Source organism: Pogona vitticeps, chromosome 4 (assembly GCF_051106095.1).
Source record: "Pogona vitticeps strain Pit_001003342236 chromosome 4, PviZW2.1, whole genome shotgun sequence".
Lineage (NCBI taxonomy): Eukaryota > Metazoa > Chordata > Lepidosauria > Squamata > Agamidae > Pogona > Pogona vitticeps.
In genome coordinates, this window is record NC_135786.1 from 120,361,604 (window position 1) to 120,389,196 (window position 27,593).

General features: G+C 38.4%; 1 protein-coding gene across 3 annotated transcripts in view; it reads right to left on the reverse strand.

Moving 5' to 3' along the window:
- The window catches only part of PAPPA2 (pappalysin 2), a 435,383-nt gene that overhangs the window by 218,534 nt on the left and 189,256 nt on the right, over positions 1-27,593 (reverse strand). For all 3 annotated transcript variants that reach the window (XM_072998203.2, XM_072998204.2, XM_072998205.2), the window contains exons 4-6: positions 16,985-17,278; positions 2,471-2,663; positions 158-279 (exon numbers count right to left, since the gene is read on the reverse strand). In XM_072998203.2, the coding sequence (XP_072854304.2) occupies positions 158-279; positions 2,471-2,663; positions 16,985-17,278 (609 nt within the window). The remainder of the gene's footprint in view (positions 1-157; positions 280-2,470; positions 2,664-16,984; positions 17,279-27,593) is intronic.

Sequence of the window (27,593 nt, forward strand, 5' to 3'; positions counted from 1 at the left end):
TTCAAATGTTGACACCAACGAGTTCATGTCCCAATTTCTGATGGTCAGTGTTAACTAACTGATCTTGAAAGTTAACATTCCAAGCTCTGTGAAATAGCTGAATATATAAGGTGTCTTCATTGATAGGATACCAGTCCATATCTGCCAGGGATTTTACCTGTTGCTTCCTTTGGAGTCCAGTAGCCAGAAGAATCACAGATTAGAGGCGATGAGGCCTCATACGCATACTGGCTGAATGTCCCATCTCCAGCACAATTTCCACAGAGACTCCCTGGGGCTCTAAAATAAAGGGAAAAGTAATCACTCTGTTCTCTTTCAGCCATCCAAGCCTGTGTGCCAGTTTATTAAAGATGTTTCAGCTTCAGCACTCATGATTTTCTAAGTCTTTTTGTTTTAAAGCAAAGTGTAGTGCTTATACACCATCCCATAGTGCTTAAAGCACTCTCTGGACAGTTTACAATTTTTAATTATACAGGCTACACACTGCCACAAGCAAGCTGGGTACTCATTTTAGCAATCCCAGAAGGAGGGAAGGCTGAATTAATCTCGAGTCGGCTATCAGATCCATTGGTATCAAACACTGACCATGAGCAGCATTTTGGCTGCAATACTACAGTTTAACCCCTGCACCATAAGACTCTTTAGAAGATTGTTCCAGGAGTCATTTACCAGTAAGCTACTGTACATATATTTCGTAAATCCTATTTCTACTAAGAACAGGCAACTTTCCAGTTTGGATTGGAGCTTTCAGTTGTTTGAAGGTAAAATATTTTTCTCCAACCATCCCAAAATCTGTTCATGGATACTAGTCACTCATACTCTGCCTTTACCACTGTAAGTACCTAAAGTGTTCTGTAACACCCAAAAGAGATGTAGCAGAGAAAACTGAAGTATTTTTCAAAGATGGAGGAGGAACGAAAGTAAAGCAAATTCAGGTGCAATAGATGGGGCAAGGGGCAGCACTGTGTGAGAAAGGGTTTATTCTGACTGTAGTTAGATTGTGGGGACTTTTTCAAATGCAGAACTCCAGAACTATTCTACAGTTACATCGGTCATCACGTAGTGATCTATGTATCATGCCACTTTCCACAAAAGGCTTAAAGCTGGGGTTTTCTTTCCAACAGCTGTACAAATAACTGTCTACCCCTCCCCCAACTTGTTTCAGACATAAAGCCCAGGCAAAAGGTATGTCAACTGGCAAACAGCTGAAAGGAATTGCCAGCTCATCTCCATCACCTTCTGGAACTCACAAATACGAGCTCAAGTAGAGCTTTGCCACAGTGTTCATGTTCAAATAAACATTTTATCACTGCAATGAGTATGTGTGGGTGGGTGGAGAGGAGGACAGGAGAGGAATCATACACACACAACACACACACACACACACACACACACAGAGAGAGAGAGAGGGGGGGGGGCAAAGTCAGAAGAAAGCCTGTCTATGAAACACATCACAAGAAACTTTACATTTCAAGTAGGAAAGGCAAGGAGGTGGCAAAATACCCAGAAGACATACATGCAGGGCCAGCCCCACCAATGTCACATTGTGAGTTCTCTCTCTCAGGCAGCAACTATTAGGCTTTATTGAAGGGTAGAACACAGTTTATTGCTATATGAGTAGTTCTATACTTCAACACTTTCCCCTCTCCTTTGGCATGGTTTAATGGAAACTTCCAGTACCGCTTCAAATTAACTATGGTTTAGCATTATATTTGAACCCTAAATGTACTTATTCTTAACAAAGCATCTTGATAAAACAGAGCTTGAAGCATGTTTGTTTCTTTAAAATAAGGAGCTTAATACAATTTAACAAGTGTTCCAATCTGGCCAACTTTGAACATTATGAAAGATATTGGCTAATTGGTTGATTGATTATAAGTTATATCTTACCTCATAGCTTTAAAATGAGTTCCCCAAACAACTATGTCTTACAACAAGATGGCAGAAGACATCCCCCACTCTTCTTCCAGTAAATGAATTAAATGTGAGAATTAAAGGCTTCCAACAGTAAGAAGAAAACAAAACCATAATTCCTTTCTGATCACACCTGAGTTTGGAAGCTAGGTAGGTCCAAGACTGCTTAGTATGGAAGGTTAGCAAAGAGTATCAGGGTTCTTCAAGTACAACTAGAAGAATATTCTGCTTGAAGACCTGGAGAGCCACAATGAGTCAGAACTGATAACATTGGTCTAGATGGACCAATTATATGACAGTGTAAGGCAGCTTCATATGTTTTTAAAGAGGCTGTGAGGTTGCATGATCCTAAAAAGTAATTAAACATTATAGATGCACCAAGGAAGAATGTAAGGATTTTCCATGTGCAATAAATATGGTGCATGGTGCTGAAGAGTTCAAATTATCAGGCCCTGGGACATCTTTACTAGTAAGCTAGTTAATATACTAAGATTCTTTTCAGCTGCATATTAAAGCTAATTGAGACTGTTTTTATTCCCTTAGATTCCTATTTTACCTTTCATAGAGCACCCCACTAATGGGAGGCAGCCAATATATGGAAAGAGTATCCTTGCTCTGGCCAATAACCATGGGTGGCATAGGGATAGGGGTGAGCTTTCTGCCTTGAGTCCACTGCTGGTACACCAGATCCAGGTAACAATGCATCCGAGCCACTTGGTTTGGTGTGAAACTGTCTGTGCAGTTATCATCTGTGGGAGAAAAAGAGACAGCCAGTGAAGTAACGTGAAAGGTAAGCCTGGCTTCAAATAAGGGTGGGTGGAAGCAGGCTTGGGCAAAAGATCCATCAGCAAGTTCTTTCTGTTTGCCTTCATTTATTTAGTCCTTGCTGGAAGCAAAGATAGGTCAAACCACCCTTGCATGAATAGCTGCATGCCACAAGGGAGCAAGATAATTATAAGTTGCAAAATTAAGCCTGTTTTTACTGATTAGGGTTTCTTGGAGTATACCCTCCCTTCTTTTATTGTCTGCTTCCAGTATTCATAGAATAATGTTCTCAAACCTGATCACTTCCTCCCACACCTCATTCATTATCTGTGTCTCTTTTACTCATTTAGGTATAAACAGCAAATCTCCATTATTTTCTTCCATCCATTTGACACGGATAAATTTTTCTGTTCATTAAAGACAGGCTTTAATGTTGTTTGGGAGGGGGGGAAAGTTTCCAGGTTTCCTAACAGACACTCGTTCTTCTCTACTCCCATAATTATCACAGATTATTCCAGGACAGTGCAACCCTTCAGATCAGAGGTGCTTAGGAAAACTGGAAGCAGCACTGCACTCTGGTCTCAGTGAAGTTGTGAGTCCATGTCCAAACTGAACTATTTGCTGATGTATGTGGTCCAGTTTCTTCTAGCATTTTCAGGGTACTGGTGACCCTGTAGCACAATATCATTTTCACACAGATGATTACGTTAAGGTGCAATCAGATGTCAGGAAAGACATCCATCTAATCACACTAGTAAGGGTCACCTTCCATCTTTCAGGGAATCACCCGAGCCTGGCCCCCAGAAACATGCAGCACAAGATCTAGGCCAGAAAATATTTTTATGATATTTTTATCTTTACTATTGTTTTTGTTTTTATTATTGTTATATTGTATTTGTCTCTATAAAAAGTCAGTCAGTCAGTCAAGACCTTTGTTGGCATATACTAAAAATTACGTATGCAGGATAACAACAAACTATTAATGAACTGAATCTACAAACTTTTTATGTCCCAGTCTGCAGCTCCTCGTTATTTGGTTCAAAAAGGTTGCCACATTCTCCATTATAACTGACTCTCCTGTTGATAAGATACAACTCCGTGTGTCAAAATCTGAACAGCCCCTCTTCTTTAATATGGCACTTACAGCACTGCCGATGGAATGGTGTTGCATCTAGCAAGGGTAAAAGCCCTGCATTCACAGGGACATTTTAGCAGGTAAAGATACTGTGCTGGCTGACCTACTTTGATGGGAATCTGCAGACTCATCAGTGAGCAGGTCTCATTCATAGCACTTTGCAGTTCCTGTGTTTGGATGTCCAATAGCCTACATTTTATCATATGAGAAGCAAGTAACACCACATTCAGGGTGGAAGCACTTACATTATGATGAGGTTGCTGGTGGGTTTTTCTTGTGGAAGCAAACATTCTTCTGCCTGCATTACTCTATGGGCATTCTTGCCCAGGATCAGAAACGGGTGCACTGATCAGCCAAGTCACTCTCTGCAGCAGCAGAAAGGCATTTTCTTATTAAAAATAAAGCACCTGGTCTGTTCTCTCTCTCTCTGAAACCTATGTACACTTCCTCAGAACTAGCATAACATACCGTAAAACCCATGTTCTCGAATTTGACACTTTGCCCCATGAGTGCACCTTTGTAGGGGGGTAAATGGTCCTCTGAAGTTGTATGTATGTATGTATGTATGTATGTATGTATGTATGTATGTATGTATGTATGTATGTATGTATGTATGTATGTATGTATGTATGTATGTATGTATGTATGTATATTTTATTTCATTTCTTTAAAATATTTTACACTACTTTTCTCCTTTAAAAGGACCCAAGGCAACTTACATCAATAAAAATACCATATTTAAAAGCTAAAAACAGTAAGTACAGTGGTGCCTCACAAAACGAACACCTCACAGGACAAAAAACTTGCAAGATAAATGGTTTTGGCAACTGGGTTGATTACTCGCAAGATGAATGTTCCTATGGCCGCGCTTCACAAGATGAATGTTTCCCATTATTTGTTCCTGCCTCATGTTTGCTGATTTTTAAATGTTTTCTATGATGTTAAAAAAGGTAAAGTTTTTTGACTGAAATTTTTGAAATCATCTTCACAATATGTATGGCTTTAAAGAGCACTTAATAAACCCTTTGTAAACCAAATCTGACTTTGTTCTGACTTTTATTGCCCATAGGAACGCATTAAATCGCATTAAATAGATTTCAATGCATTCCTATGGGAACACGCATTTTGCAAGACACATTTTTCGCAAGACAACATTAACCGCGGAACAAATTAAATTCATCTTGCGAGGCACCACTGTATATAAATATTACATGATGTAGAGCCAAAAGAGCTTCCTCAGATTTAGATGGAAGGAGAGAGTGAGCTTGGTGTCATCTGCATACTGCATAAGAAACCACAAAACTTCGGACAAGCTCTCCCAGTTTTATGTATGTGTTAAATAGTATTGTGGCGGAATACCCACGTCACTCCTGTCCATCATATGCAGCTGAAGTGCAGGAGCCTATGATAGGACAGGAGGGGTGGAGTTAGAGTGACAGTTGGAGAGAGAGAGACAGAGAAGAGATAGGGAATGGAAGTGAGAGAGTTAGGACATTGAATTGAGAGAGTTAAGACAGAGATTGGAAAGTTGGAGTGTTATAGATAATAGGAAAGAGATAAAAGGAATAAAGAATAGATAGATGATTAAAAATATTGTGAAAGAGGTTACTGTGAATAAAAACACATACAAGTAAACGTGTAATCAAATCCAATTTAATGAATGATCCTCAACAACTGTGATTTACATCTGTGGTTTACATACCAACTAAATGATCAATAAAACCTGTTGTGTTGGCAGCACGTGTCTGAAATATATTTGGTGTATTGTGGACTAGATCCACTGGTGGCAGCGTAAAAAGAGGCAACGCATCCTGAGGGTGGGCCTGTGTTTGGGGAGAATAAACAAGGGACACTAGGGGGATACGGCAAGCATGGAAGACAAAACAAACCCCTGAGAAATGCCACACGCCAATGGCCTCAGCATTGAACAGGAGTCCCCCAACACCACCTTTTTTGTTCTTCCCTTCAAGAAGGACTGGAGCCATTGTAAAACAGTGCTTTCAACTCTAGTTCCAGAGAGATGTCCCAGAAAGGTACCATGCCATCCAACCTATACATCTAGGATGGCAAGTTGAGCCTTACATAATTGACTATACTATACAAAAATCCTTCTACATAGAAAACTAGAATATCAGGAAGAATCCTAGGCTAGATAGATTTTTGTTTCCCTGACCTGATAATCTTCCACATGGACAAAGGATTTTCTGTTTTTGCTTTCTACATGGAAAAAAATCCTATCAAGTGCTCCTAGATCTGTCATCTAAGTGGTGTGGTCAAGGGACAGGTTTATGATGCCAGCCCTCTCTCTTGTTGCTCAGAACTTTTTGCAATGGAACAATGTCCTGCTTCTAGAGTTTTTTTTATGGATACCGAGGAAGGCTGGTGGAAGCATGGAAATGTTCCATTTACTCATGACCTTACCAAGAACATCACATTAAGTAAGAATAACAAAGTTCTGTGGCTAGTTATGGACCTCCAAGCCTAGCATTTGCCCAACACTGAAAACATCACTCATTTAAAAACATGACTTACAACAGGATTTGTACTTACAAGGCTATCATCTTCCCCATCATATAGAAAATTATTACCCTACTTATCTTCTCTTTAAGAAATCAGCAGCTTGGGCCCTACTGGGGATTTATACCAGAGTAATGACAAATGCATAAAATTATATTAGGATATTGCAATTAATTGACAAGCTGCTGTTCACATTCCTAGTCATATGCCAGTCATATGAGTTGGTGTATGACCAAGAATTCAGCAGTAATTTGCCACCATGATTTACACAATGACACTTATACCAGCAATAAATTCCATCTGAATTCTCATCAGCATCTCTTTAAGAAATATATTCTGATTTCAAGATCCTCTCACTGTGAACACTCTCTGTAAATCCACTTCTGTTCTTTTTGGAATCAGCATCTCTCTTTTTTTTTAAATCTCTCTTTAAAAATATTGAGGAAACCTTGCAGAAATATTAGTAAGCAAGTTTTATTGCTGGAATTTTTTGCTTTATGCATTTTCTTTGCTGGTTTAGTGCCACCTGAAGGCTTCTGCCCAGGAAGCTGTTACCACCAGGTATAGAGCAATATTTTTTTTAAAAAAAATCTAATCTTGCTTTTAGAGTTTTTTAAAAAACAGAAAATCACAGGATCTTAAATAAGATGCTTTCTGACTCACACCACTGCTACAGAGCACAGAAAATCAAACAAGGAAATCCTGTGGGAACACTGTGATAAAAAAATCAACAACTCTTCATGATTCATTTCAAAAGCACTATGGAAAATGGTTCCATAATCTTCCTTAGGCATTTTAATCCACTGCTAAATTGACCACCACTCCCATAGCTGGGAACATTTGCCTAATACTGGATCCATACATGCCTTCCTATGATTAGAATAACTGCCTCTGCCTACCCCCTCCACAGTGGTTTACTCAACTGTATGGATCTGAAACTTTTCAAAGAAGTAAGGGCGTTAGTTGGTACAAGTGTTGACATTATTCACAGCCTGACAGCCTATTCCATTACTAACAAACCACTGTCCCTTTGTCCATTTTGAGAAAGAAAACTCTTCTGAAACTTTTCCATTTAATTAACGTTTATTTCCTGACATACGTTTTTCTATACCCAGGGAGAAAAGCACAAATGCTTTGCTCATGTTATTCCACCCATTTACCAAAAGGTGGCACTCCTTCAGCAACATTTAACCATAGGATAACTACAATAACATAAGCTATGGTCTTCATGATTGGTGAGTAATATGACATTCCTCCTTGACACTAAACAATATAGACACAGATTGGGTGTAGGGAAGAGGGGGAAAACTCACTGTATAAGCAATGAAATAAGCAATAATTTCAAGAAAACTAAATTTCATAAATAGCTGACTAAATAGTTTAGTATTTGTGTGTGTGTGTGTGTGCGCGCACACACACACACGTGTGTGTGTGTAACGTATATTACATATACATATATTTTTAACACACAAACACACATATAGCTGAGAGTGGCAGAAATTGCCAGAACAGGCCTAAAGTTCAGAGGGAGCTGCTGCAAGGGATACACAGCAGAGGGAGAGGGAAGAATTTGATGTCATTGAACTACATTCCAATGTAGATTTTTAATTTGAAAACATAGTCCATAGTTATATGCGCTGGCTATACATATATGACTGATTTTTTAGCTTTCTTCAATGCTCTTCTTAACCTATCTTTTCCCTTAACATGTCCTATATCTCTGCTAAAACTGACTTGAAAGCTTTCACCACTAGATTAGATTACTCTGCTGTTAAAGACAGAAGACGCTCTCCTCTAACCATGCTCAAAGCTAGAAAATAATGTATTACAATTGTTACTTTTGTGTTAAAACATTACTTTCAAACATTATTCATAGAAGATTTGATGCATCAGTTCACTTATCCTCCTCTTTAATACAAAAATAATGATTTAATGTTCATCAATTATTTCCAAGTTCTCGCAATGTTAATAAAATACAAAGTAAATACGTGTTATACATGCACGTCACTCTCTTCTCCACCTGTCCTTCCTCATGTGTCTACCCTTGTGTCAGAAACAGTATTGTAAGCTTTGGGGAAACACAGTGTTTTTAGTCGCTATTATTCATAGAACTCAGTAAAGGGCAATCACATTGATGATGCTGACCAACTATGATGTTAGCTGATTACTTAAAGCTCTCTTGGCCTTTCAAGCTCAAGATTCATTTCACCCAAGGTACTGGATATTCCTGGGATAGTGTCCAGGTGCAGACAATTGTAAAATTGGGATTATTACAGTCTCTCTATGTGTGATGTCAAAGATACTACTTTAGCTAAAGTCCATTTGTTTCAATCCTCTTCACTTTCAAAGTATGGCACATAGCCTGCTCTTGGCTAGAACACCAGTTCAGTCTGAAAGCTTTAAGTAAATTAATTAATTAATTAATAAGTAAAATTCAATAAAACGGATCATTTCAGAGTGAGTGCTTGAAGAATTAACAATTTATTAAGACTAGCAGACCAGAATCCTTTTCTTTTCTTTTCCTATGCTTTCATCAACAACTTTATGTACACAAATAACACTTCCCCCGTGCAGCTACTGACAAAATTTCAAAATAGCATTAAAGTAATGTATCTCATTACTCTTATAAGTAGCAACAGCTAACATAATAATAATAATAATATAATTTATTGTCATTGTAAGTATATACACAGTATACCCATACAACGAAATTCACAGACACCCAGAGACCAGACACATGCACACACATAACATTCCCCAAACACTCCTCACCCACTAGAAGTCCCCCACTAAAAATACAAACATCTACACCTCAGGCCAAGTAACACAGTCCAACTAATTATTCACTACTGGTGGTCTTTAAGCTCATTATTAATTGCAATTATAGCTCTAGGATAAAAACTATTTAGAAAACGTGTGGTCCGAGTCTTAATTGTTCTATATCTTCTGCCAGACGGTAACAGTTCGAAAAAGTTATAAGCAGGATGGGAAGAGTCTCTCAGGATGCTGTGTGACTTCCTCAGACAGCGGGATGTGAAGATGTCATACAGGGTTGGTAGCTGGAGCCCGATGATATTCTGGGCAATTTTAATGGTTCTCTGTAGAGCTTTTTTGTCCGCTACAGAGCTACTCCCAAACCATGCCAGAATGCCATAGGTTAGGACACTCTCAATGGTGCTACGATAGTAGGACAGAAGTAAATGCTGTGATAAATTTAACTTCCCGAGCATTCTCAGGAAATACAGCCTCTTCTGTGCCTTCTTTATTAGTATGTTGGCATTTATAGTCCATGAGAGGTCCTCTGAGATGTAAGTACCCAGAAATTTAAAACTACCAACTCTCTCCACTTCCTCACCGTTTATGTACAATGCTAAATGTACATTTCTCTTCCTCCTAAAATCAATTATGAGTTCTTTAGTTTTTTTGATGTTAAGTGTGAGATGATTTTCTTTACACCATAGTATCAATCTTTGTACTTCCTTTCTATAAGCAGACTCATTGTTCTTATTTATGAGTCCCACCACTGTCGTATCATCCGCAAATTTAATAATTCAATAATATTTAATAAAAATTTAATAATATTCAAAATAATTATTTTGAATATTCAGTTTCTCTAGTTGAGCCATCTCTGAGAATGGGCAAGTGGGATCCCTGATACCGTCGTCGTCGTTTAGTCGTGTCCGACTCTTCGTGACCCCATGGACCAGAGCACGCCAGGCCCTCCTATCCTCCACTGCCTCCCGGAGTTGTGTCAAATTCATGTTGATTGCTTCGCAGACACTGTCCAGCCATCTCATCCTTGGTCGTCCCCTTCTCCTCTTGCCATCACACTTTCCCAACATCAGGGTCTTTTCCAGGGAGTCTTTTCTTCTCATTAGATGGCCAAAGTACTGGAGCTTCAGCTTCAGGATCTGTCCTTCCAGTGAGCACTCGGGGTTGATTTCCTTTAGAATTGATAGGTTTGTTCTCCTTGCAGTCCAGGGGATTCTCAAGAGTCTCCTCCAGCACCACAATTCAAAGGCATCCTGGTATCCCTGATACTAGGAGCCCTTAAATGATGAAAATCATCATTTGAATAAAAATGGATTTAGAGTGTATTGTATATCAAAAAAATATATATGCAGTACATCACAGCAGTACACCCCCTTACATTTCATAAATATTTTAGTATATCTTTTCATATGACAACACTGAAGAAATTACACTTGGCTACTATGTAAAGCACTGAATATACAGCTTGTATAACAGTGTAAATTTGCTGTCTACTCAAAATAACAGAACACACAGCCATTAATGTCTAAACTGCTGGCAACAAAAGTGAGTATCCCCCTAAGTGACAGTGTCCAAATTGGGCACAAAGTGTCCCTATTTTGTGTGGCCACCATTATTTTCCAGCATTCTTGAGCACAGAGTTCACCAGAGCTTCACAGGTTGCTATTGGAGTCCTCTTCCACTCCTCCATGATGACACCACAGAGCTGGTGGATGTTAGAGACCTTGCGCACCTCCACCTTCCATTTCAGGATGCTCCACAGATGCTCAATAGGGTTTAAGTCTGGAGACCTGCTTGGCCAATCCATCACCTTTATCCTCAGCTTCTTTATCAAGGCAGTGGTCATTTTGGAGTGTGTTTGGGGTCATTATCATGTTGGAATACTGCCATGCGGCCCAGTCTCCTATGGGAGGGGATCATGCTCAGCTTCAGTATTTCACAGTACACACTGGCATTCATGATCAATGAACTGTAGCTCCCCAGTACCAGCAGCATTTATGCAGCCCCAGACCGTGACACTCCCACCACCATGCTTGACTGTAGGCAGGACACACTTGTCTTTGTATTCCTCATGTGGTTGCCGCCACGCACGCTTGACACCATCTGAATCAAATAATTTTATCTTATTTCCAGAAATCCATGTAATAAATAAATTTTGTTTGCATTCATAATACAAGTGTCTGATCAAACGTCATCATTTTGTGGTAATCCACTGGTGGCAGTGAAAGGAAAACAAGAATGGAGCCTTTGTGAGGGCACAAAACGTAGGTGTCTCAAGGAGGTGAATGTGATGAGATGGGATTTTGAGTTAAAAACTTTTGAGGCATATGGGTTTTGTAATTAAGAAATAAGCCAGAGAGGTTCCATCTTGTTTCTTTGTATAAAGTATCTTTGCTATGCTGACAAGTTGTTTTCTAGGCGAGCAGAGAGAATGTTATTCTGAAAGCCTGAGAAAGGACTCGGTGTGATTAGATAGATGGGAATTGTTGTGACTCTTTGATAAACCACCGTAACCCAAATAACATCTGGTGCATATGAGAAAGAAGTCATGTGGTGCAACAGGACTGTTTGCCTAGTAACGAACTCTGATTGGATGACATCGTGGGAAGGTGCGATGAGCCCTTGCCAGTTACTCTTGAAAAAGGAACTTTTTCCCTATGGACATTGTCTTTCAAGACCGATCCTTCAGTCATTCGTGACACATGGGACTAACCTTTACTATACTGGATTATCCTTGGACTTACGGGTTTTTTTCCCTAAGGACTATGCATGGACTATTTTCTATGGACTGTTCTATGGAATATTCTTTATGGACTTCTTTTCTTGGAATACTCCATATGGACTATGCTCTTGTAAATTTGTAAGGACTATGGTACATTTACTGGATTTGACTTTTCTAAGGATAATGGGACTTTTACTGAATTTTTCTTTTTAGTACAGGATTCTTGTTCTACAGGATCACTGAGGACTATAGCCTTTTTATAACCTACTTGGATTATTTTGTTGTTACTAATGATTTCCTGGACTGGAACTGTTTTTATTCTTTTTAATGGCTTTTTGTGTTTTTGTAAGGTTTTTGAACACTTTTCTATTTTTCATGTTTTCTTTGCCTCACTACATCTTTGTAACTAAGCAGCACAATGCTAGTTTATTTGTTTTGGTTTAATTTGGCTTTGATACTTAGTAACATGCTTATTCTTTAATAAAATAAAGATTATAAAACTCAATTGGTTTTCTGAACACTTGTCATAGGGTCATCTGAGAGTGCTGCCTCGGCCTAGCTTACTTAGAGTCCTGTCAGTGGTGCAAGTTAAGTCTAAGGACTACAAAGCCCACTTGACCTTTTCATAATAATATCTGAGAGTACTAGGGTGTTCTTATGTGGGCAGATCTGTGAGATGGAGTGTTGTATCATGGCTAGCTGAGATTGGACTCACTCAGCCCATTTTAGCATGTGCAAACTCCTGATTGCTCTCTGTCCAGGCTTACACGTGTTTTTGGACCCGTGTTTGCTGGCAGTGAATATCACAATAACAGATAGGGATGTGGACTGTATCCATTGAATTGGACCAAAACAACCAAGAAAGAGAGATATAATTGTGAGATTTGCTTCACATGCAGTGAAAGCAGACGTATTTCATGCTTTGAATAACTTCAAAGAATTTGCTTTTGAAGGGCAGAAAGTGGAACTGTACCAAGATCTTGCACCAGAAACAGTAGAGAGATGTAAGCAATGGCGACAGTATACAAGGATTCTGCAGTAGAGGAAAATTAAATATATGTGGGATTTTCCTTTTAAACTGATTATCTGGTATGGAAACTCATCAAAATCTATTACTACAATTACACAGCTGCATGACTTTTTTGAGCAAAGGAAGATTCCCCTCCTTGATATATATCTGGTGGAGATGAGTACAGAAGGAACAGAACAGCGAGAGGGGATACAGCTTCACTGGAGAAAAGCAGAAATGAGAAAAAAATCTTAAAAGGCAAAGGTGGAGTATTGTGACTTGGACGGGGAAACTGAACTTCTCAAGGACACAGCAAGAGTTGTTATCTGGAACTGAAGATAACTGCCAGCATGAGACACCTGCTGCTTGTTAAACATGTAGTCTCAGGAACTACGTAAGAAGACTCCTTATTAAAAAGAGAAGAAAATATAATGTAATGTAATATATTGTAATGTTAGTTAACAGTTCACGCTTATACAAGTTTAAGATATAAATAAGAAGTAGTGTCTAAGTGTGTAAGCAATTAAATATAATCTTTAATAGACAGTGAATACAGCAGGATGTAGACATAAGTATAATATATCCATGAGTTAAGAAAATGCCTAATTTAATATAAAATACTACAGTAAGAGTGGGCTGCAAGACAGGGCAATTTTCCCACAGGGGCGCATACAACTCCTGGCTTCACATCACCCCACAAGGCTCAGCTCAATTATTATGAGCTGGAGGCTTCATCTCATAGTCTATGGTGGGGTTGGGGAGAGGGGGAGGAAAAGGAAAAGGAGGGGGATACAAGGGAAGAGGGGGAGAGAGGGAACAAGGGAGATTTTACATAGACAATGCAATTTAGAAAGAGATGTGTATAATGATAAGAAATGTAGTAGTAGTAAAATATTTCAGAAAATTAGGTTGATTAGAAGTACAGCTTATACAATAAACGTATGTAATGTTAGACAGGAGGGCCTGGCGTGCTCTGGTCCATGGGCTCACGAAGAGTCGGATACGACTAAACGACTAAACAACAACAACGTCAGACAATTTTAGTATATTATCTTATAATACAAATGGTCTTGCCTTGCCAGTTAAAAGATATAGAAACTATTCAAAAACTGGATGCAGATGTTCTGTTTTTACAGGAAACACATCAAAAAGCAAAAAAGAGAGATATTATTAAGCACCTGATGCTAGGAGATCAGTATATGGCAAATTGGACAACTAAATCGAGAGGAGTGGCTATAATCCTTAGGAAAAAAATTAAAACATGAAGTAATGGACCAATTAAGAGACCCTGAGGTAGATGTCCAGCAAAAGGAGGACATGTCCTCCTTTTCAAGCTAATGTCTGCTGTCCAGCAGGCAAAGCTAAAAAGCTTTAAAATGCCCGGCTTTTCTATCTTCATCCCCATCCCCTGCAGCCAAACCTCAAAATGTAAGCCACCTCTCCCTCCTTCCTTGGTTGCGGAAGTAAAGGCACACTAGAACACATGTGGATCTCTCACCCCAAAATGGAAACATATTGGGGGGAAATAATTAAATGGATAGAAAAACTGATGAATCAAAAAATAATTTAAAATAACCTGCCAACCATTATTAACATATGAAATTAGCTCAAGAAAAGAAGAATGTGAAATGGGAAGTAATGTGACAATATGAACTAGTAAGGGTGTAAAGAAAGATAATATACTATGTAAGTAATGTGATAGTATTGTACTACAATTCTTTTCTTTTTTCTTTTAGTTTTTATTTATCTAAAACATAAACATAAAATACACAAATCAAAATACAATATAACTGTGTTCACCAACACCGTAGACCTCTTGCTATAATCTTCTTCTTCCAACTCTTCTTTTATTGTTCTCTTCTCCAGAACTGCATTGATTCTTGATTTGGAGCTTTCCCCTTTCCTCTTGTTAATAAATATACCAAGAATCTGCCTCATATTTCATAAAAACTATTCTTTTTCAATTCTCCTTTCTTAACCTTTAAATTACAAGTTAATTTATCATTTAGAGCTATATTCCATATTTCACTATATCATTCATCCATTTGAAATTCAGATTTTGATTTTCATTGCCTAGCTATTATTAATCTCGCTGCTGTTAATAAATTAGTTATCAATTCTTTAATCATCTTATCATATTCCGCTTTCTCAAATATTGATAACAAAGCAATCTCAGGATTGAATTCTATGTCTTTTCCACGTATCTCATTTAATTCTTTAAAAATTTGTTTCCAAAATCTTTGTACTTTTTCACATTCCCACCACATATGAAAGTATGCACCAATTTCTAATTGTAAATAGTTCAACCATGAAATGTTCTTACTCTGAAGAATTTGTTTCATTTGCTCTGTTGATCTCATTTTGTTCAACCAATCTTTCAATCTAATCACTTTTTTTCTTTAAATAATTCCACATACACTTTCATATTGACAGGAAAATTCTCTATTTCTGTCACTAATCCAAATGGAGAGTTAGATGACCATAAATTCTTTCTATATTTATACCACATGTTTAACATTGTCTTTATGAACGGCTTTTTAATTTCACTTATTTTATACTTCTTAACCATACCAAATAAATATTTTTCAGTATCTACCTGTATTTCTGATTATTCCACTTTCCACCAAATTAACCTTTCTGGGTTATATATAATTTATCCAATAAACCTCAACTGATTAGCCAAATAATAATGTTTTATATTTGGTAAACCTATACCACCCTTTTTTGTTGTTCTATACCAATATTTTTTATTTATTCTGGCTCCCTTCCTTTCATTACAGTATTTCTTAATCATTCGTTGCCAAAATTTCAAATCTTCCTCTGTTAACTGTACCGGTAACATTCTAAAAAGAAAATTAATTTTTGGTAAGATTTTCATTTTTATCAATGCAATCCTTCCAAACCAAGAAAGTTTAAAATTATTATATTCCTGTAATTTATTTTTAATTACTTCCTTTAATTATAATTATATTCCTTCATTTTTTGTATGTTTTTTGTAAATCTATACCTAAATATTTGACTGATTTGCATATCCTAAAATCATATTTCTCAGCAAACCTTTCTTGTTCTAATTTATTATGATTAAACAACATTAGTTCAGGTTTTTGCCAGTTTACACATAATCCAGTTATTTTTCCAAATTTTTCCAAATGAATTTTAATTCTCTCTATACTTTCTAATGGGTTTATCACTGTCAATAAGGAATCATCAGCAAATAGATTAATCTTTATTTTATTATTTTCACCCATACCTTTTATTGTGTCGTCACTCCCTATTACGTTTGCTAACATTTCAATAATCAAACAAAACAGAACTGGAGAAAGAGGGCAACCTTGTCTAGTGCCTTGGCCTAAAGCTATCTGTTCTGCCATTCTGTCATTGACTATTACTACAGCGATATTTTCCACATATAGTTGGTCTATTATCCCCCTAAATTTCTTTCCAAACCCCCAGTCCTTTAAAAGAATCTCTAATGTTGGCCATTCTATGCAGTCAAATGCCTTAAAATATCTAATGATACCTGCCTTTAATTTATCTTTTTCTATATTATATATAATGTTCAAGACTCTCCTAGTTAAATTTTCCGTTTGTCTTCCCTTTATAAACCCATTCTGATTCTCTTTAATATATTTTGTGATAAACTTACTACAATTCTAACATGCATTGTCATACTATGGAGGTAAATAATTAAAAAAAAGTCTTCTCCCCCATTTCACCACGTCTTCAGGGTAGTTTTAACCCCCGGGGGGGGGGGTCCCAAACAGGTTGGAATTCAGCCCAGGGGACAGAGCTCCATCCTCCTGCTGTCTCATTGCAGCATCAAGCCAGAAGTCCCAAGTGTCATTTCTTCAGTGTTGTAACATGAAAAGATATACTAAAATATTTATGAAATGTGAGGTGTACTCACTTCTGTGATATACTGTACCATCCTTGTCAGATTTGCCCTCAACTTACTAAGATTCAGGTTCAAACATACAAACCCTTCAAGTTTCTGTCCCTCAATCTTATCAGTGAAATTATAAGACCCTGACAAAAGCTTGTTATAAACAAGAAGGCAGGAATTCTCAGCATCTCAGGGGCTATGCATGCCTACAGGCCTTCTGATGTCCACCTCTGAAATGCATGAAAAGAGTTTATCCCTGTTCATTACCTGTGTAGCTCATGTAGTTGTTGAAAGGAGTTCCAAAGAAGTGGGTTTGGCCACAGGTGTCGTTATTAGGATCTGGATCCCGGCAGAGCTTGCTTTTGGGAGCAGGTGCAGTGTCAGCACATAGATCTCCAGTCTCCATGGATGGTGTTGTCTCCCTGCATGGGTCATCACAAGAATCCTTTTCATCCACCCCTTTAAAGACATGGTAGAGTCCCAGGACATGTCCAACTTCATGGATCATAGTATTTGTATGACCCGGCATACCATAGTAAACTGGATTGAGGACTACTCCACCTGAAATTGGAAGAGCATTCAAAGAAAGGGATATTGGTAAAACATCTGAAATTCTGAGCAAAAATCAATACACATCTTTGCAAAGAAAGCTTCTGGAGTTAATATGGGAAAGAATAGACCTGCTACCAGAAAGGGTCTCCTTCCACAAGATCTATTCATGTGCAAGCATCCTGGGTTTATCAACAAATAGGAAATATGACACAGATAGTTCCTTGAAATAAAGTTCATCTACATTTTCTAAGCTGTTGAAGCCCATCTATATCTTCTACGTCTTGCCTTTCACAGAAGGCTAGCACCCTCCTTGCCAATATATCTCCTCATGCTTATCAAGGCTGCTTCTTGTTATTATGAACATACTTTCATAGAATCACATAATAATGAAGTTAGAAGGGGCCTATAAGGTCATCCAGTCTAACCCACTGCTCAGCGCAGGAATTCAAATCAAAGGATATCTGCCAGGTGATTATCTAAGTTTTTATTGAATGTCTCCAGTGTTGGAGCACTCATCACCTCTCGAGGTAACTGATTCCATTGCTGTACTGCTCCACCATCATACTGATCATTATCCCTGTTGCCTTCCTCTGAACTTGTTCCAATTTCTCAGTACCTTGAAGGACTTGGAGACTATACTTCTATTAATAACACAATATTTACTATTCCACACATTTTTTTTGGACTTATATACCGCCCCATAGCGCTACAAGCACTCTCCGGGCAGTTTACAATTTTTAATTATACAGGCTACACATTGCCCCCCCAGCAAGCTGGGTACTCATTTTACCGACCTTGGAAGGATGGAAGGCTGAGTCAACCTTGAGCCGGCTACCTGGGATTTGAACCCCAGGTCGTGAGCACAGTTTTAGCTGCAATACAGCGTTTTTTTAACCACTGTGCCACGAGGCCCTTTTTTGTGCCATCTGCAAACTTGACAAGCATTCCCTGAACTCCCCTAGTTGTTACTTCTTCCCAGTTGGAGAGGAGCCATTAATCATCACCCTCTGAGTACAATTCTGTAGCCAACTGTGTATCCATCTGACAGTTGTTCTATCCAGCCCACACCTAGTTATCTTGCTATTTAGAATATCATTGGGCACTTTGTCAAAAAATTTGCTGGTCAAGATAGACGATGGCTACACTATTCCCTCTGACTATCAGGGAAGTTACCCATTTTGGCTGAATATCAGGAATACCTTCCTAACTATTAGAACAGTATGGCAATGAAATCAGTTACCTAAAGAGGTGGTGGGTCCTCCAACACTGGAAAAATTCAAGAGAAATTTAGACTACCACCTGGCAGATATCCTTTGATGGCCTTATAGGCCCCTTTCAACATCATGATTCTATGATTAAAAAATGAGATCAGTTTATTCTGGCAACATTTTTGAAAAATCCATCTTGTCTTCTAATTATTACTGCATTATTTTCTAGGTGCTTGCACAGTGACCGCTTTATAATCTGTTCCAGAATTTTCCCTGGCATTGATGTCAGGCTGTCTGGTTCCTCCTTTTTGCCTTTTTTTCCACATTTTTTTTATTCACACAGAAACAAAAAACAAGACAAATAGGAACAAGGAAAAAAAGAAAAGAAAAAAGGGAAAAAACTAACCCCTAAAACTAACCCCTCCCCCTTTTGGAGTCCGAGACTCCAGCTTCGTTAACCTGTCTACTCCCCCAATTTCATTTCCAGTATGTGCTAAGTAGGTATACATGCATCATAAACTTTGGCCTACACTACTGTCTTCTTCTGGGCCCAAGAATATATTAGTTCCCAGCTTTGTTTTACATAGTCTCCTGGTTGTTCCCGTAGTGCTTATGATAGAGTGTCCAGTTCTGCTATGTCCCATAACTTCTTTAATAGCTCTTCTATTGTTGAAACCTTTTCGGTTTTCCATTTTTGGGCCCAGAGTAGTCTAGCTGCTGTGAGTATATATATAATACAATGCTTCAGTTTATTATCATTAATGCCTGATATGACATTAAATAATGCCATTTCAGGTTTTATATCTAATTTCTGCTGGGTAATTTCTTTTGCTACGTCCCATTTGTGTCCAATAATTTTTGACCTTTTCGCATGTCCACCACATATGATAATAACTTCCTGCATTCTTTTTACACTTCCAGCATATATTGCTGTTACCCTTTGATATTTTTTGCTAATCTTACAGGTGTGTAATGCCATCTGTAGAACATTTTAAGGATATTTTCTCTAAGATTTGCTGGTTTAAGCATCTTATAGCTTTCTTTCCACATCTTAGTCCAATCATCGAGATCTACACTGTATCCAAAATTTTTTGCCCATTTTACCATTGTCTCTTTCACCCTCTCATCCTCTAAATCATATTCTACTAAGTATGTGTACATTTTTTAATTATTCTTTCATCCGTATATATCCACAATCTATCCACTTGTACTTTACCCTCAAAGAAACCCACCATCCTATATTTTTTGTATCTTGATTCTAATTTTACCATTGACCACCAATCAACAGCTACGCCCATTTTTTTCAAGCTCTTGTTTGTCCTTTATCTTCTGCTCATTAGTTAACAGATTTTCATATGTAGACAGCATTCCTTTCTGGTTCCAGGCTTTTAATGTAAATGCTTCTATGGGTGCCACCCACAATAGGATTTTCTCATAAGTTTGTGCTTGAAATTTTCGCCATACCATCCCTAGGGCCTTCCTAATAATGTGTTCTCCAAACTGTGAGTGTTCCCTATATTTCCCGTAACATACATATGCGTGCCATCCCGTCTTTAAATCGCGTCCTCTAGTTTCATAAATCTTTGATTTTCTAAAGTTATCCATTCTTTAATCCAGGTCATCGTGCAAGCCTTGTAATATAATAACCAATTCAGCAAACCCACTCCCCCCCTTTCTTTCAGATCTTGTAGCAGTTTAAGTTTTATTCTTGGCTTCTTAGATTTCCAGAGAAAATTTGATGTTAATCTGTCCAAATCCTTGAAGTATTTAAAATTCAGTAGTATTGGGAGATTTTGAAACAGGAATAGGAGTTTAGGTAAGATCATCATTTTTATTGCTGATATTCTTCCCATAAATGTGAGTTGTAGTTTGCTCCAATCCTCCAGATTTTTCTGAATTTCTTTCTGCATTGCTAAGTAGTTCTCTTTCATTAAATTGCTTGGTTTTTTGGTAATAATCACTCCTATTTATTTTTTTCACCGCCTCAAAATTGGAGTTCCGTGCTAATTTTTCAACATCTTCCTTCTTTATGTTTTGTCATAAATTGTGTTTTTTGATAGTTTACTTTAAATCCAGCCACCTGTCCAAAATTTTCTATAACTTCCAATAACCCTTCAAGATTTTCCAAAGGATTTTCTAGTATTATCGCTAAGTCATTTTAGTCTTTTATCTGTGCCTTCTTTATGTATTAGCAAGATGTATGCTTCTTTCCAGGAATTAGGAATTTCCCCTGTATATCTTCAATTAGTTTCTTGAATTGTGGACAAGATTTCTTCAAATGTCTTATAGTATGCTGCTGGTAGTCCACCTGGACCGGGGGATTTGCCGCTTTTTTGTTTCTTCCATGCTTCTCCTATCTCTTCCTTTGTGTCAAGTATAAATTATAGGTCTGACCAGAATCAAGTGCTGTAATGAGCATCCATGTCTGTCAGGTGTGCTGAGAATGAGTCAGGGTGACTCAGCAAGGATGATGTAACCCAGGCTGATGCAACCTAGAGCTGATGTAATGCTATGAGGTAATCTGTTATGTGATTGGTTGTGGAAATGTATATATGTAGACTTGTACAGTCAGTATTATCTTCACTTGGTTGGAGATCACATATACCTGCCATGCTGCTGCTGTAAATACACTTTTACTGCACAAAATGCTGCCGGACTGCGTGTGTTTATTGCTGGACTGCCTAGACCGCCATATACTCTGCTGAAACTGCTGAAAAAACGTAATTCCACGAGAAAAACCCCAACAAGAAGGTTATGGGCCCAGCACTACGCCCTGCGCTGAGTGCGTGACGAAAAGAAAGGCGGTGAGTACCAGCGGGTACTGAAAGGAAAGGCTAGAGTCCAGGGAAGGAAGAGTTCTGACGTTTAGAGCCCAGGAGGGGAGGAAAAACGGAGGACAAGGAAACAAGCAGCAAGATGCAGCCGGTTGGGAGTCTGGGTGGTTTTCCAGTGACCAGACTAAACGAAAACAATTACCAGACGTGGTCAGTCAAGGCAGAAATGTTTTTGAGGCGTGAGGAACTGTGGGAGATAGTGGAGGATCCCCCAGATGAGCTAGACAAGGAGGAAGAAAGGAAAAATGAAAAAGCTCTTTCTACAATTATTTTGTGTTTGGAAGACAGCCAGTTGACGCACGTGAGGGGACTAACTTCAGCTAAGGAATGCTGGGACACTTTGAAAAATATATATGTGAGAGACACAGCAGGAACAGTGGTTTCCCTAACCAGAAAGCTGTATAGAGCAAGGTTAGAACCTGGAGAAACAATGTCCCATCACTTACAGAAAATAAAGAATCTGTTTCATGAATTGCAGCAAAGGAATATGGAATTTGAAGAACTTCATAAAGTTTATATATTGTTGAGTAGTCTGCCAGAATCTTACAAAAATCTTGTGATCAGTCTAGAGACTATGTCAAAGCAAGATTTGAGTCTGCAATATATTACTTCAAGGCTATTAGAGGAAGCAAGAAAAAGACAGGAAAGAAAAGACAGCCCCCAGAGGAGGAGAAATGACAGTCCTGAGAGAAGGAGGCACAGCCCACAGCGGAGAAAAGCTGACTTTAGAAGAGAAGAACAAGCAAGCAAAGTTTTTGCAGTGAAACGGTGTTTTTTCTGTAACTCAGAGAAGCATTTGAAACGGGACTGTGAAAAGGCAAACAGCTGGAGAAGCAAAGGGAGGACTTATCTCGTGCAGGCAGAAAGAGATAATCCCAAGGACACTACAAGCTGGATCTTGGACAGCGGAGCTATTAATAATCTATCTAACAATAAGAGTGTGTTTTCTTTTCTAGGTGCTTTGGAACAGAGCTTCGTGAAAATGGCAAACGGACAGACTTCTCCTGTAGCTGGAAAGGGGAAGGTTTATGTGTCAGGTTTGAAAAGAGAATTTAATAATGTCTTATATGCACCCAGACTGGAATGCAACATCTTAAGCATTTCAAGATTAACAAAAGAAGGATATACAGTAATGTTTGAGAATAACATGTGTATTATAAAGAGAGGGAATGATGTTTGTGCCAAAGTGATAAAGAAAATGATTTGTATGTACTGAATGATAAGGAAGCAGCTAATGTGGTAAGGAATGTGCCAGATCATGATAAGTGTGCACACCTATTGCATAGGAGGCTTGGGCATGCAAGTTTTAAAGTAATACAGAAAATGGAAAGCTTTGCCAAGGGGGCAGAAGTGAAAACATGTAAGAATTATCTAGACTGTCATGTTTGCAAATTAGCGAAGTCTAAGGTTTGTAAAATTCCTAAAGAAAGGACAACAAAAACAAAAAGAGCATTTGAGCTTGTACACGCAGATGTTATAGGTCCTCTGCCGCCATCTATGGGTGGTTCGCGATATGTTTTGACAATCATAGACGATTTTTCCCGGTACGGTTATTGCTTTGTAATGAAAAGTAAGTCAGAGGTGTATAAACATTTCCGAAATTGGGTGGCTTACGCGGAGAAACGCTTTGATAAGCGGGTGGCACAGATACAGACGGACAGAGGAACAGAGTTCATGTCAGAAAGGTTCCAAAGTTGGTTAAAAGATGCTGGTATATTGCACAGGAAGACAAGCCCATATTCACTCTTTCAGAATGGGGTAGCTGAACGCAGGAATGGGATCCTACAAACGATGAAGGATGCTTTGCTAAAGGATGCCAGAATGAATCATGTTTATTGGCCTGAAGCAATTCTAACTTCGTGTTACATAATTAACAGAATTTATTCTTCTGTTGTAGATCAGACACCATACTTCATGCTATATGGAAGGGAGCCTTCCATAAAACACATGAGAGTGTTTGGTTGCAGTGCGTGGGTTCATGTGCCAAAGGAAACAAGACGGAAAGGAAAACCAAAGGCAAAGAAAATGAGATTCTTGGGTTACGAAAGAGGTTCAAAGGCGTATAGGTTTCTTGATGGTAATAAAAATGTTGTGATTTCCAGGTCAGCAAGCTTCTGTGAGCACGAAAACTGGGACAGAATACATGCAAACTCACAAGTGCACATTCCATATGTAGAAAGACAAAGAGGACACAAAAGACAGATAGAGCATAATGAAGAGGCAGGAGAAAGTTCCAATAGCAGAGAAATACACGTGTACATTCCACATTTAGAGGAAAAAAAGGGAAGACAGAAGTCAGGTAGAGCCTAAGCAAGTGGCTGAAGAAACTTCCAGTGATGAATCAGAAGAAGAAGAAGAAGAGGAAGATGGGACTTGTAGTGAGTCAGGAAATGAACACATAGTGAAAGAAGAGAGGCACATGCCTAGGAGGTCACAAAGAGCTAATAAAGGAATCCCACCAAAGAGGTTTGGTGTGGGTATGACATAATTGTTCGTGAATAAAGTACAAAAGGCACATGGGTAACTCAGGGTACACACACATGAAATATATGGTAAACAAGTGATGACATGGGAAGTCAGAGAGGAACATAGCACATAAAATCCCTGAGTATACAGAAGCATGTGGAATTAACAGAGAAACTGGGAGTGTGTTCTGCTCAGCCTTAAAATTTGGTGTCAAGTATAAATTATAGGCCTGACCAGAATCAAGTGCTGTAATGAGCATCCATGTCTGTCAGGTGTGCTGAGAATGAGTCAGGGTGACTCAGCAAGGATGATGTAACCCAGGCTGATGCAATGTAGAGCTGATGTAATGCTATGAGGTAATCTGTTATGTGATTGGTTGTGGAAATGTATATATGTAGACTTGTACAGTCAGTATTATCTTCACTTGGTTGGAGATCACATATGCCTGCCATGCTGCTGCTGTAAATACACTTTTGGTGCACGAAATGCTGCCAGACTGCGTGTGTTTATTGCTGGACTGCCTAGACCGCCATATACTCTGCTGAAACTGCTGAAAAAATGTAATTCCGTGAGAAAAACCCCAACACATTGCGATTAGTTTGTTCAATTTCTCCAATTGTTGATGACTCAGTCTCCATTCTGGAATATTGTTCCAATAATTTTTTTGTCTTTCTTCTTCTCCTTCTCTTTTCTTATATAGTTCGGTGAAAAATTCATGGATCTCCTTTTCGATCTCCTTTAGTTTATATACTTCCTTCCCTTGCTTATCAAATATTGCTGTAATCCTCATTTTCTCTCTCTCCCTTTTTATTCTATATGCTGACCATCTTCCCTATTAGTTTGTATTTTCAAAGAATTTTTGCCTTGCAAATTTAATTTTCTTCTCCACCTCTTCCTGTTCTAGTAAATTAATTTTATGCTGTAGAATATTTATTTTGTTAAGCAATCCCTTTTTTGTTGGTGCCTTCTTAAGCTCTGCTTCCTCTTTCTTTAAAGATGTTATTAGGTTTTGGTATTGTTTCTTTCTTTCTTTTTTTTCTTTGTGCATTGAATTCTATTGCGTATCCTTGGAAGTATGCTTTGGCTGCATCCCATATCATTGTCATTCCTGTATCTTGAGGTTTGTTAGTTTGGAAAAAAAAGTTCAGCTAATTTTTAATTTTATTTACAAAGGTCTCTACTCTCAGCAGTTGTGTGTTAAGTCTCCAAAATCCGCTCCTCATCCACTGCCCTAAGGCCAGCAATATTGGGTTGTGGTCTACATATGTATTTGGTAGAATTTCAATATTCTCCGCTTGGTGTATGACTTCCGCTGATATCCAGCAATTCACTATTCTTGACCATGATTTATGTCTATTGGAATAGAATGTATAGTTTCTTCTGTTCGGGTTCCTAAGTCTCCATAGATCAATTAAGTTTAATTCTTCTGCCATTTCAAGGAACACTTTGGGTATCATATTCCTCGACTTTTTCCTCCCATGCCGAGTTTCTTTGGATGTGTCCTTCTCTTTATCAATTATTGCATTAAAATCTCCCATAATACATATTTTCTGTTCTGACCGTTGCAGTAGCTGGTTCTTCAGTTGTGAGTAAAATTTGACTTGTGCTTCATTCGGTGCATATATGTTGACCAACAGGACTTTTTCTCCTTCCTTAGAAATTTCTACCATTAATAGTCTCCCATCTTCAGCGGTGAGCACTAGTTCTGGTTCTAGTTCTTTTTCGATGTACAGGGCCACTCTTTTTCTTTTGTTTGCTTGAAGCTATAAAGACTTTGCCCAATTTCGGATTTTCTAACAGTTTTTTTATCTTTTTCTCTAATATGGGTCTCCTGAATAAATATAAATGTCCACCTTAGCTTTGAGAAGTTTGGTGAATATTTTTCTTCTTTTTGGGGGTGAGTTAACTCCTTTGACATTTACGGAGAGAAGCTTGATTTGTTTAGACATCTTGCTGGTCTTTACTACCTTTTTTATTTCTTTGTTTCTTTTCCTTTATTTCCCTTCCTGGAGATGATATCCTTTGACTTCCATCCCCTCTTGCTTCTTGTTCCTCCTCCTCCTCCTCTTCTTCCTCCTCTGATTCTTCACTCAAAAAATTTAGGTCCTCTTCTAATAGGTTCAGTTCATGCTTCATTTCCCTCATGATATTCCTGGCTTTCATCTTACTGTTAAGGTTGAATCTCCTGGATTGGAAGTTCAGAAGCAGCCCTTCCGGGATCCTCCATTGAAATGGTATTTTCTGTCAAGTAATATCTTAGTTAGGAAGGAGTACTCTTGTCTCTTCTTTCTCACAGTCCAAGGAACTTGTTTGAGTATATTGATTTTGGTTCCTTTTATTGTGAGCTCTTTTTCTGTTTACGTTAAGGAGTTTTTCTTAGAAAGTTCTCCTAAGGAGTTCTCCTTAGAAATTTTATATGAACCTCTTTCGGTAGGTTGTTGTGCCTGGTATACGTGTTGCCCACTCGGAATTTTTTTTCAACAGCTTGAGAAAATTCCTGTTGGTCTATTCCTGTTTGCTCAGACAATTCTTCAGATATTAATGTCAGTAAGTCCTCTTCTGTTTCTCCCTCTAGTTGGGCCATATTCTGGATTCGTAGGAAATAAGAAGCTTTTTCCATTTCGAATGTTGTAAGATGTGCCTGCATCTTATCTCTTTCTGCTTTCATCTCTTGTATCTCCTTTTCCATCTTCGTCAATCTGTGTTCTGCCCTTTGGACTGTTTCACAGAAAGCGTCAATCTTCTTATTAGTGCTTTCTGAACTTGCTTTGGTTTCCTTCCTGAATTCCTGCATCTGTTCTGATAGTTGTTTAACAATGTTAGTTTGGATATCTTGCAATGTGTTTTTAAAAGAATCCTGACTAAGTAATTTGAGTAGGTTTGTACTTTGGCTAGGGGAGTCTTCCTTCTTAGAGGAAGAGCTTCTGGTGTTCATCTTGATGTTTCAGCTACTTCCCTATCACACAAGCTTAATGCTTTCCTCCCCCCTGGACCTGATTTGACTACAACAGAAAACAAGAATTTTAAACATATGTTCCAGGATAGACCACTAGATGTCCTCAGTGTCTTAAACTGGACTTGTTTCTTCTCTGTTGCTCCCTTGCCAGTCAGAAGCAGTTGAGAGCAGCAGTCCTGAAGATATTCCACTAAGTGTCCTGTGAGTCTTACACAGCTCGCACATAGGAGTGATCCTATTCTGTGAGGAAAAGATGAGGGGGGAAAAAAGGAGCAGAAAACAAAACCAAATCTTCGCCCAGAATTGGCTGGCAAATTGCCCAAGGCCAAATTCAGGACCTTGAATTGTATTCCATAAAAGGAGAGCCTTCTGTTCTTGAAAGCATCAACTGGTGACTTTAAATTGTATTCTCATAACGGGGAGAGGTACTAGAAGACATGATCTGTAGCAAGTATGTGAATTCTGTCTGTTAAATCCCCTCTCTGTTCTATTGCATGTCCTGGGAGTCTTACTAGTTTCCCACACATTGTTAGCAATTTACTGGAGGTGAGAGAATCGCGAAACACTCCCCTCCCCTGGGGCAGCTGATAGACCAGATTCAGGACCTTAAATTGTATTCCGTGACAAAAAGGGTTATATGTTGTTGTTTCAGCAGTTCTGGCAAGCTTTGTATTCTTTCTCTGTGCAAATTAAGACTAGAAAGTGAAAGTCCTTCTTATCTGTATTAGCATATGAAGCTCTCTTCCATGGTATTATACAGTCAGTTCCCACCCTCGCCCTTTAGTTCTTGCTAATAGCTCAAGGCGTTCTTCCTTTTCTTTGTTATTCCAGTTTCTTAATTACCAAGTAGGTGGCGGGCG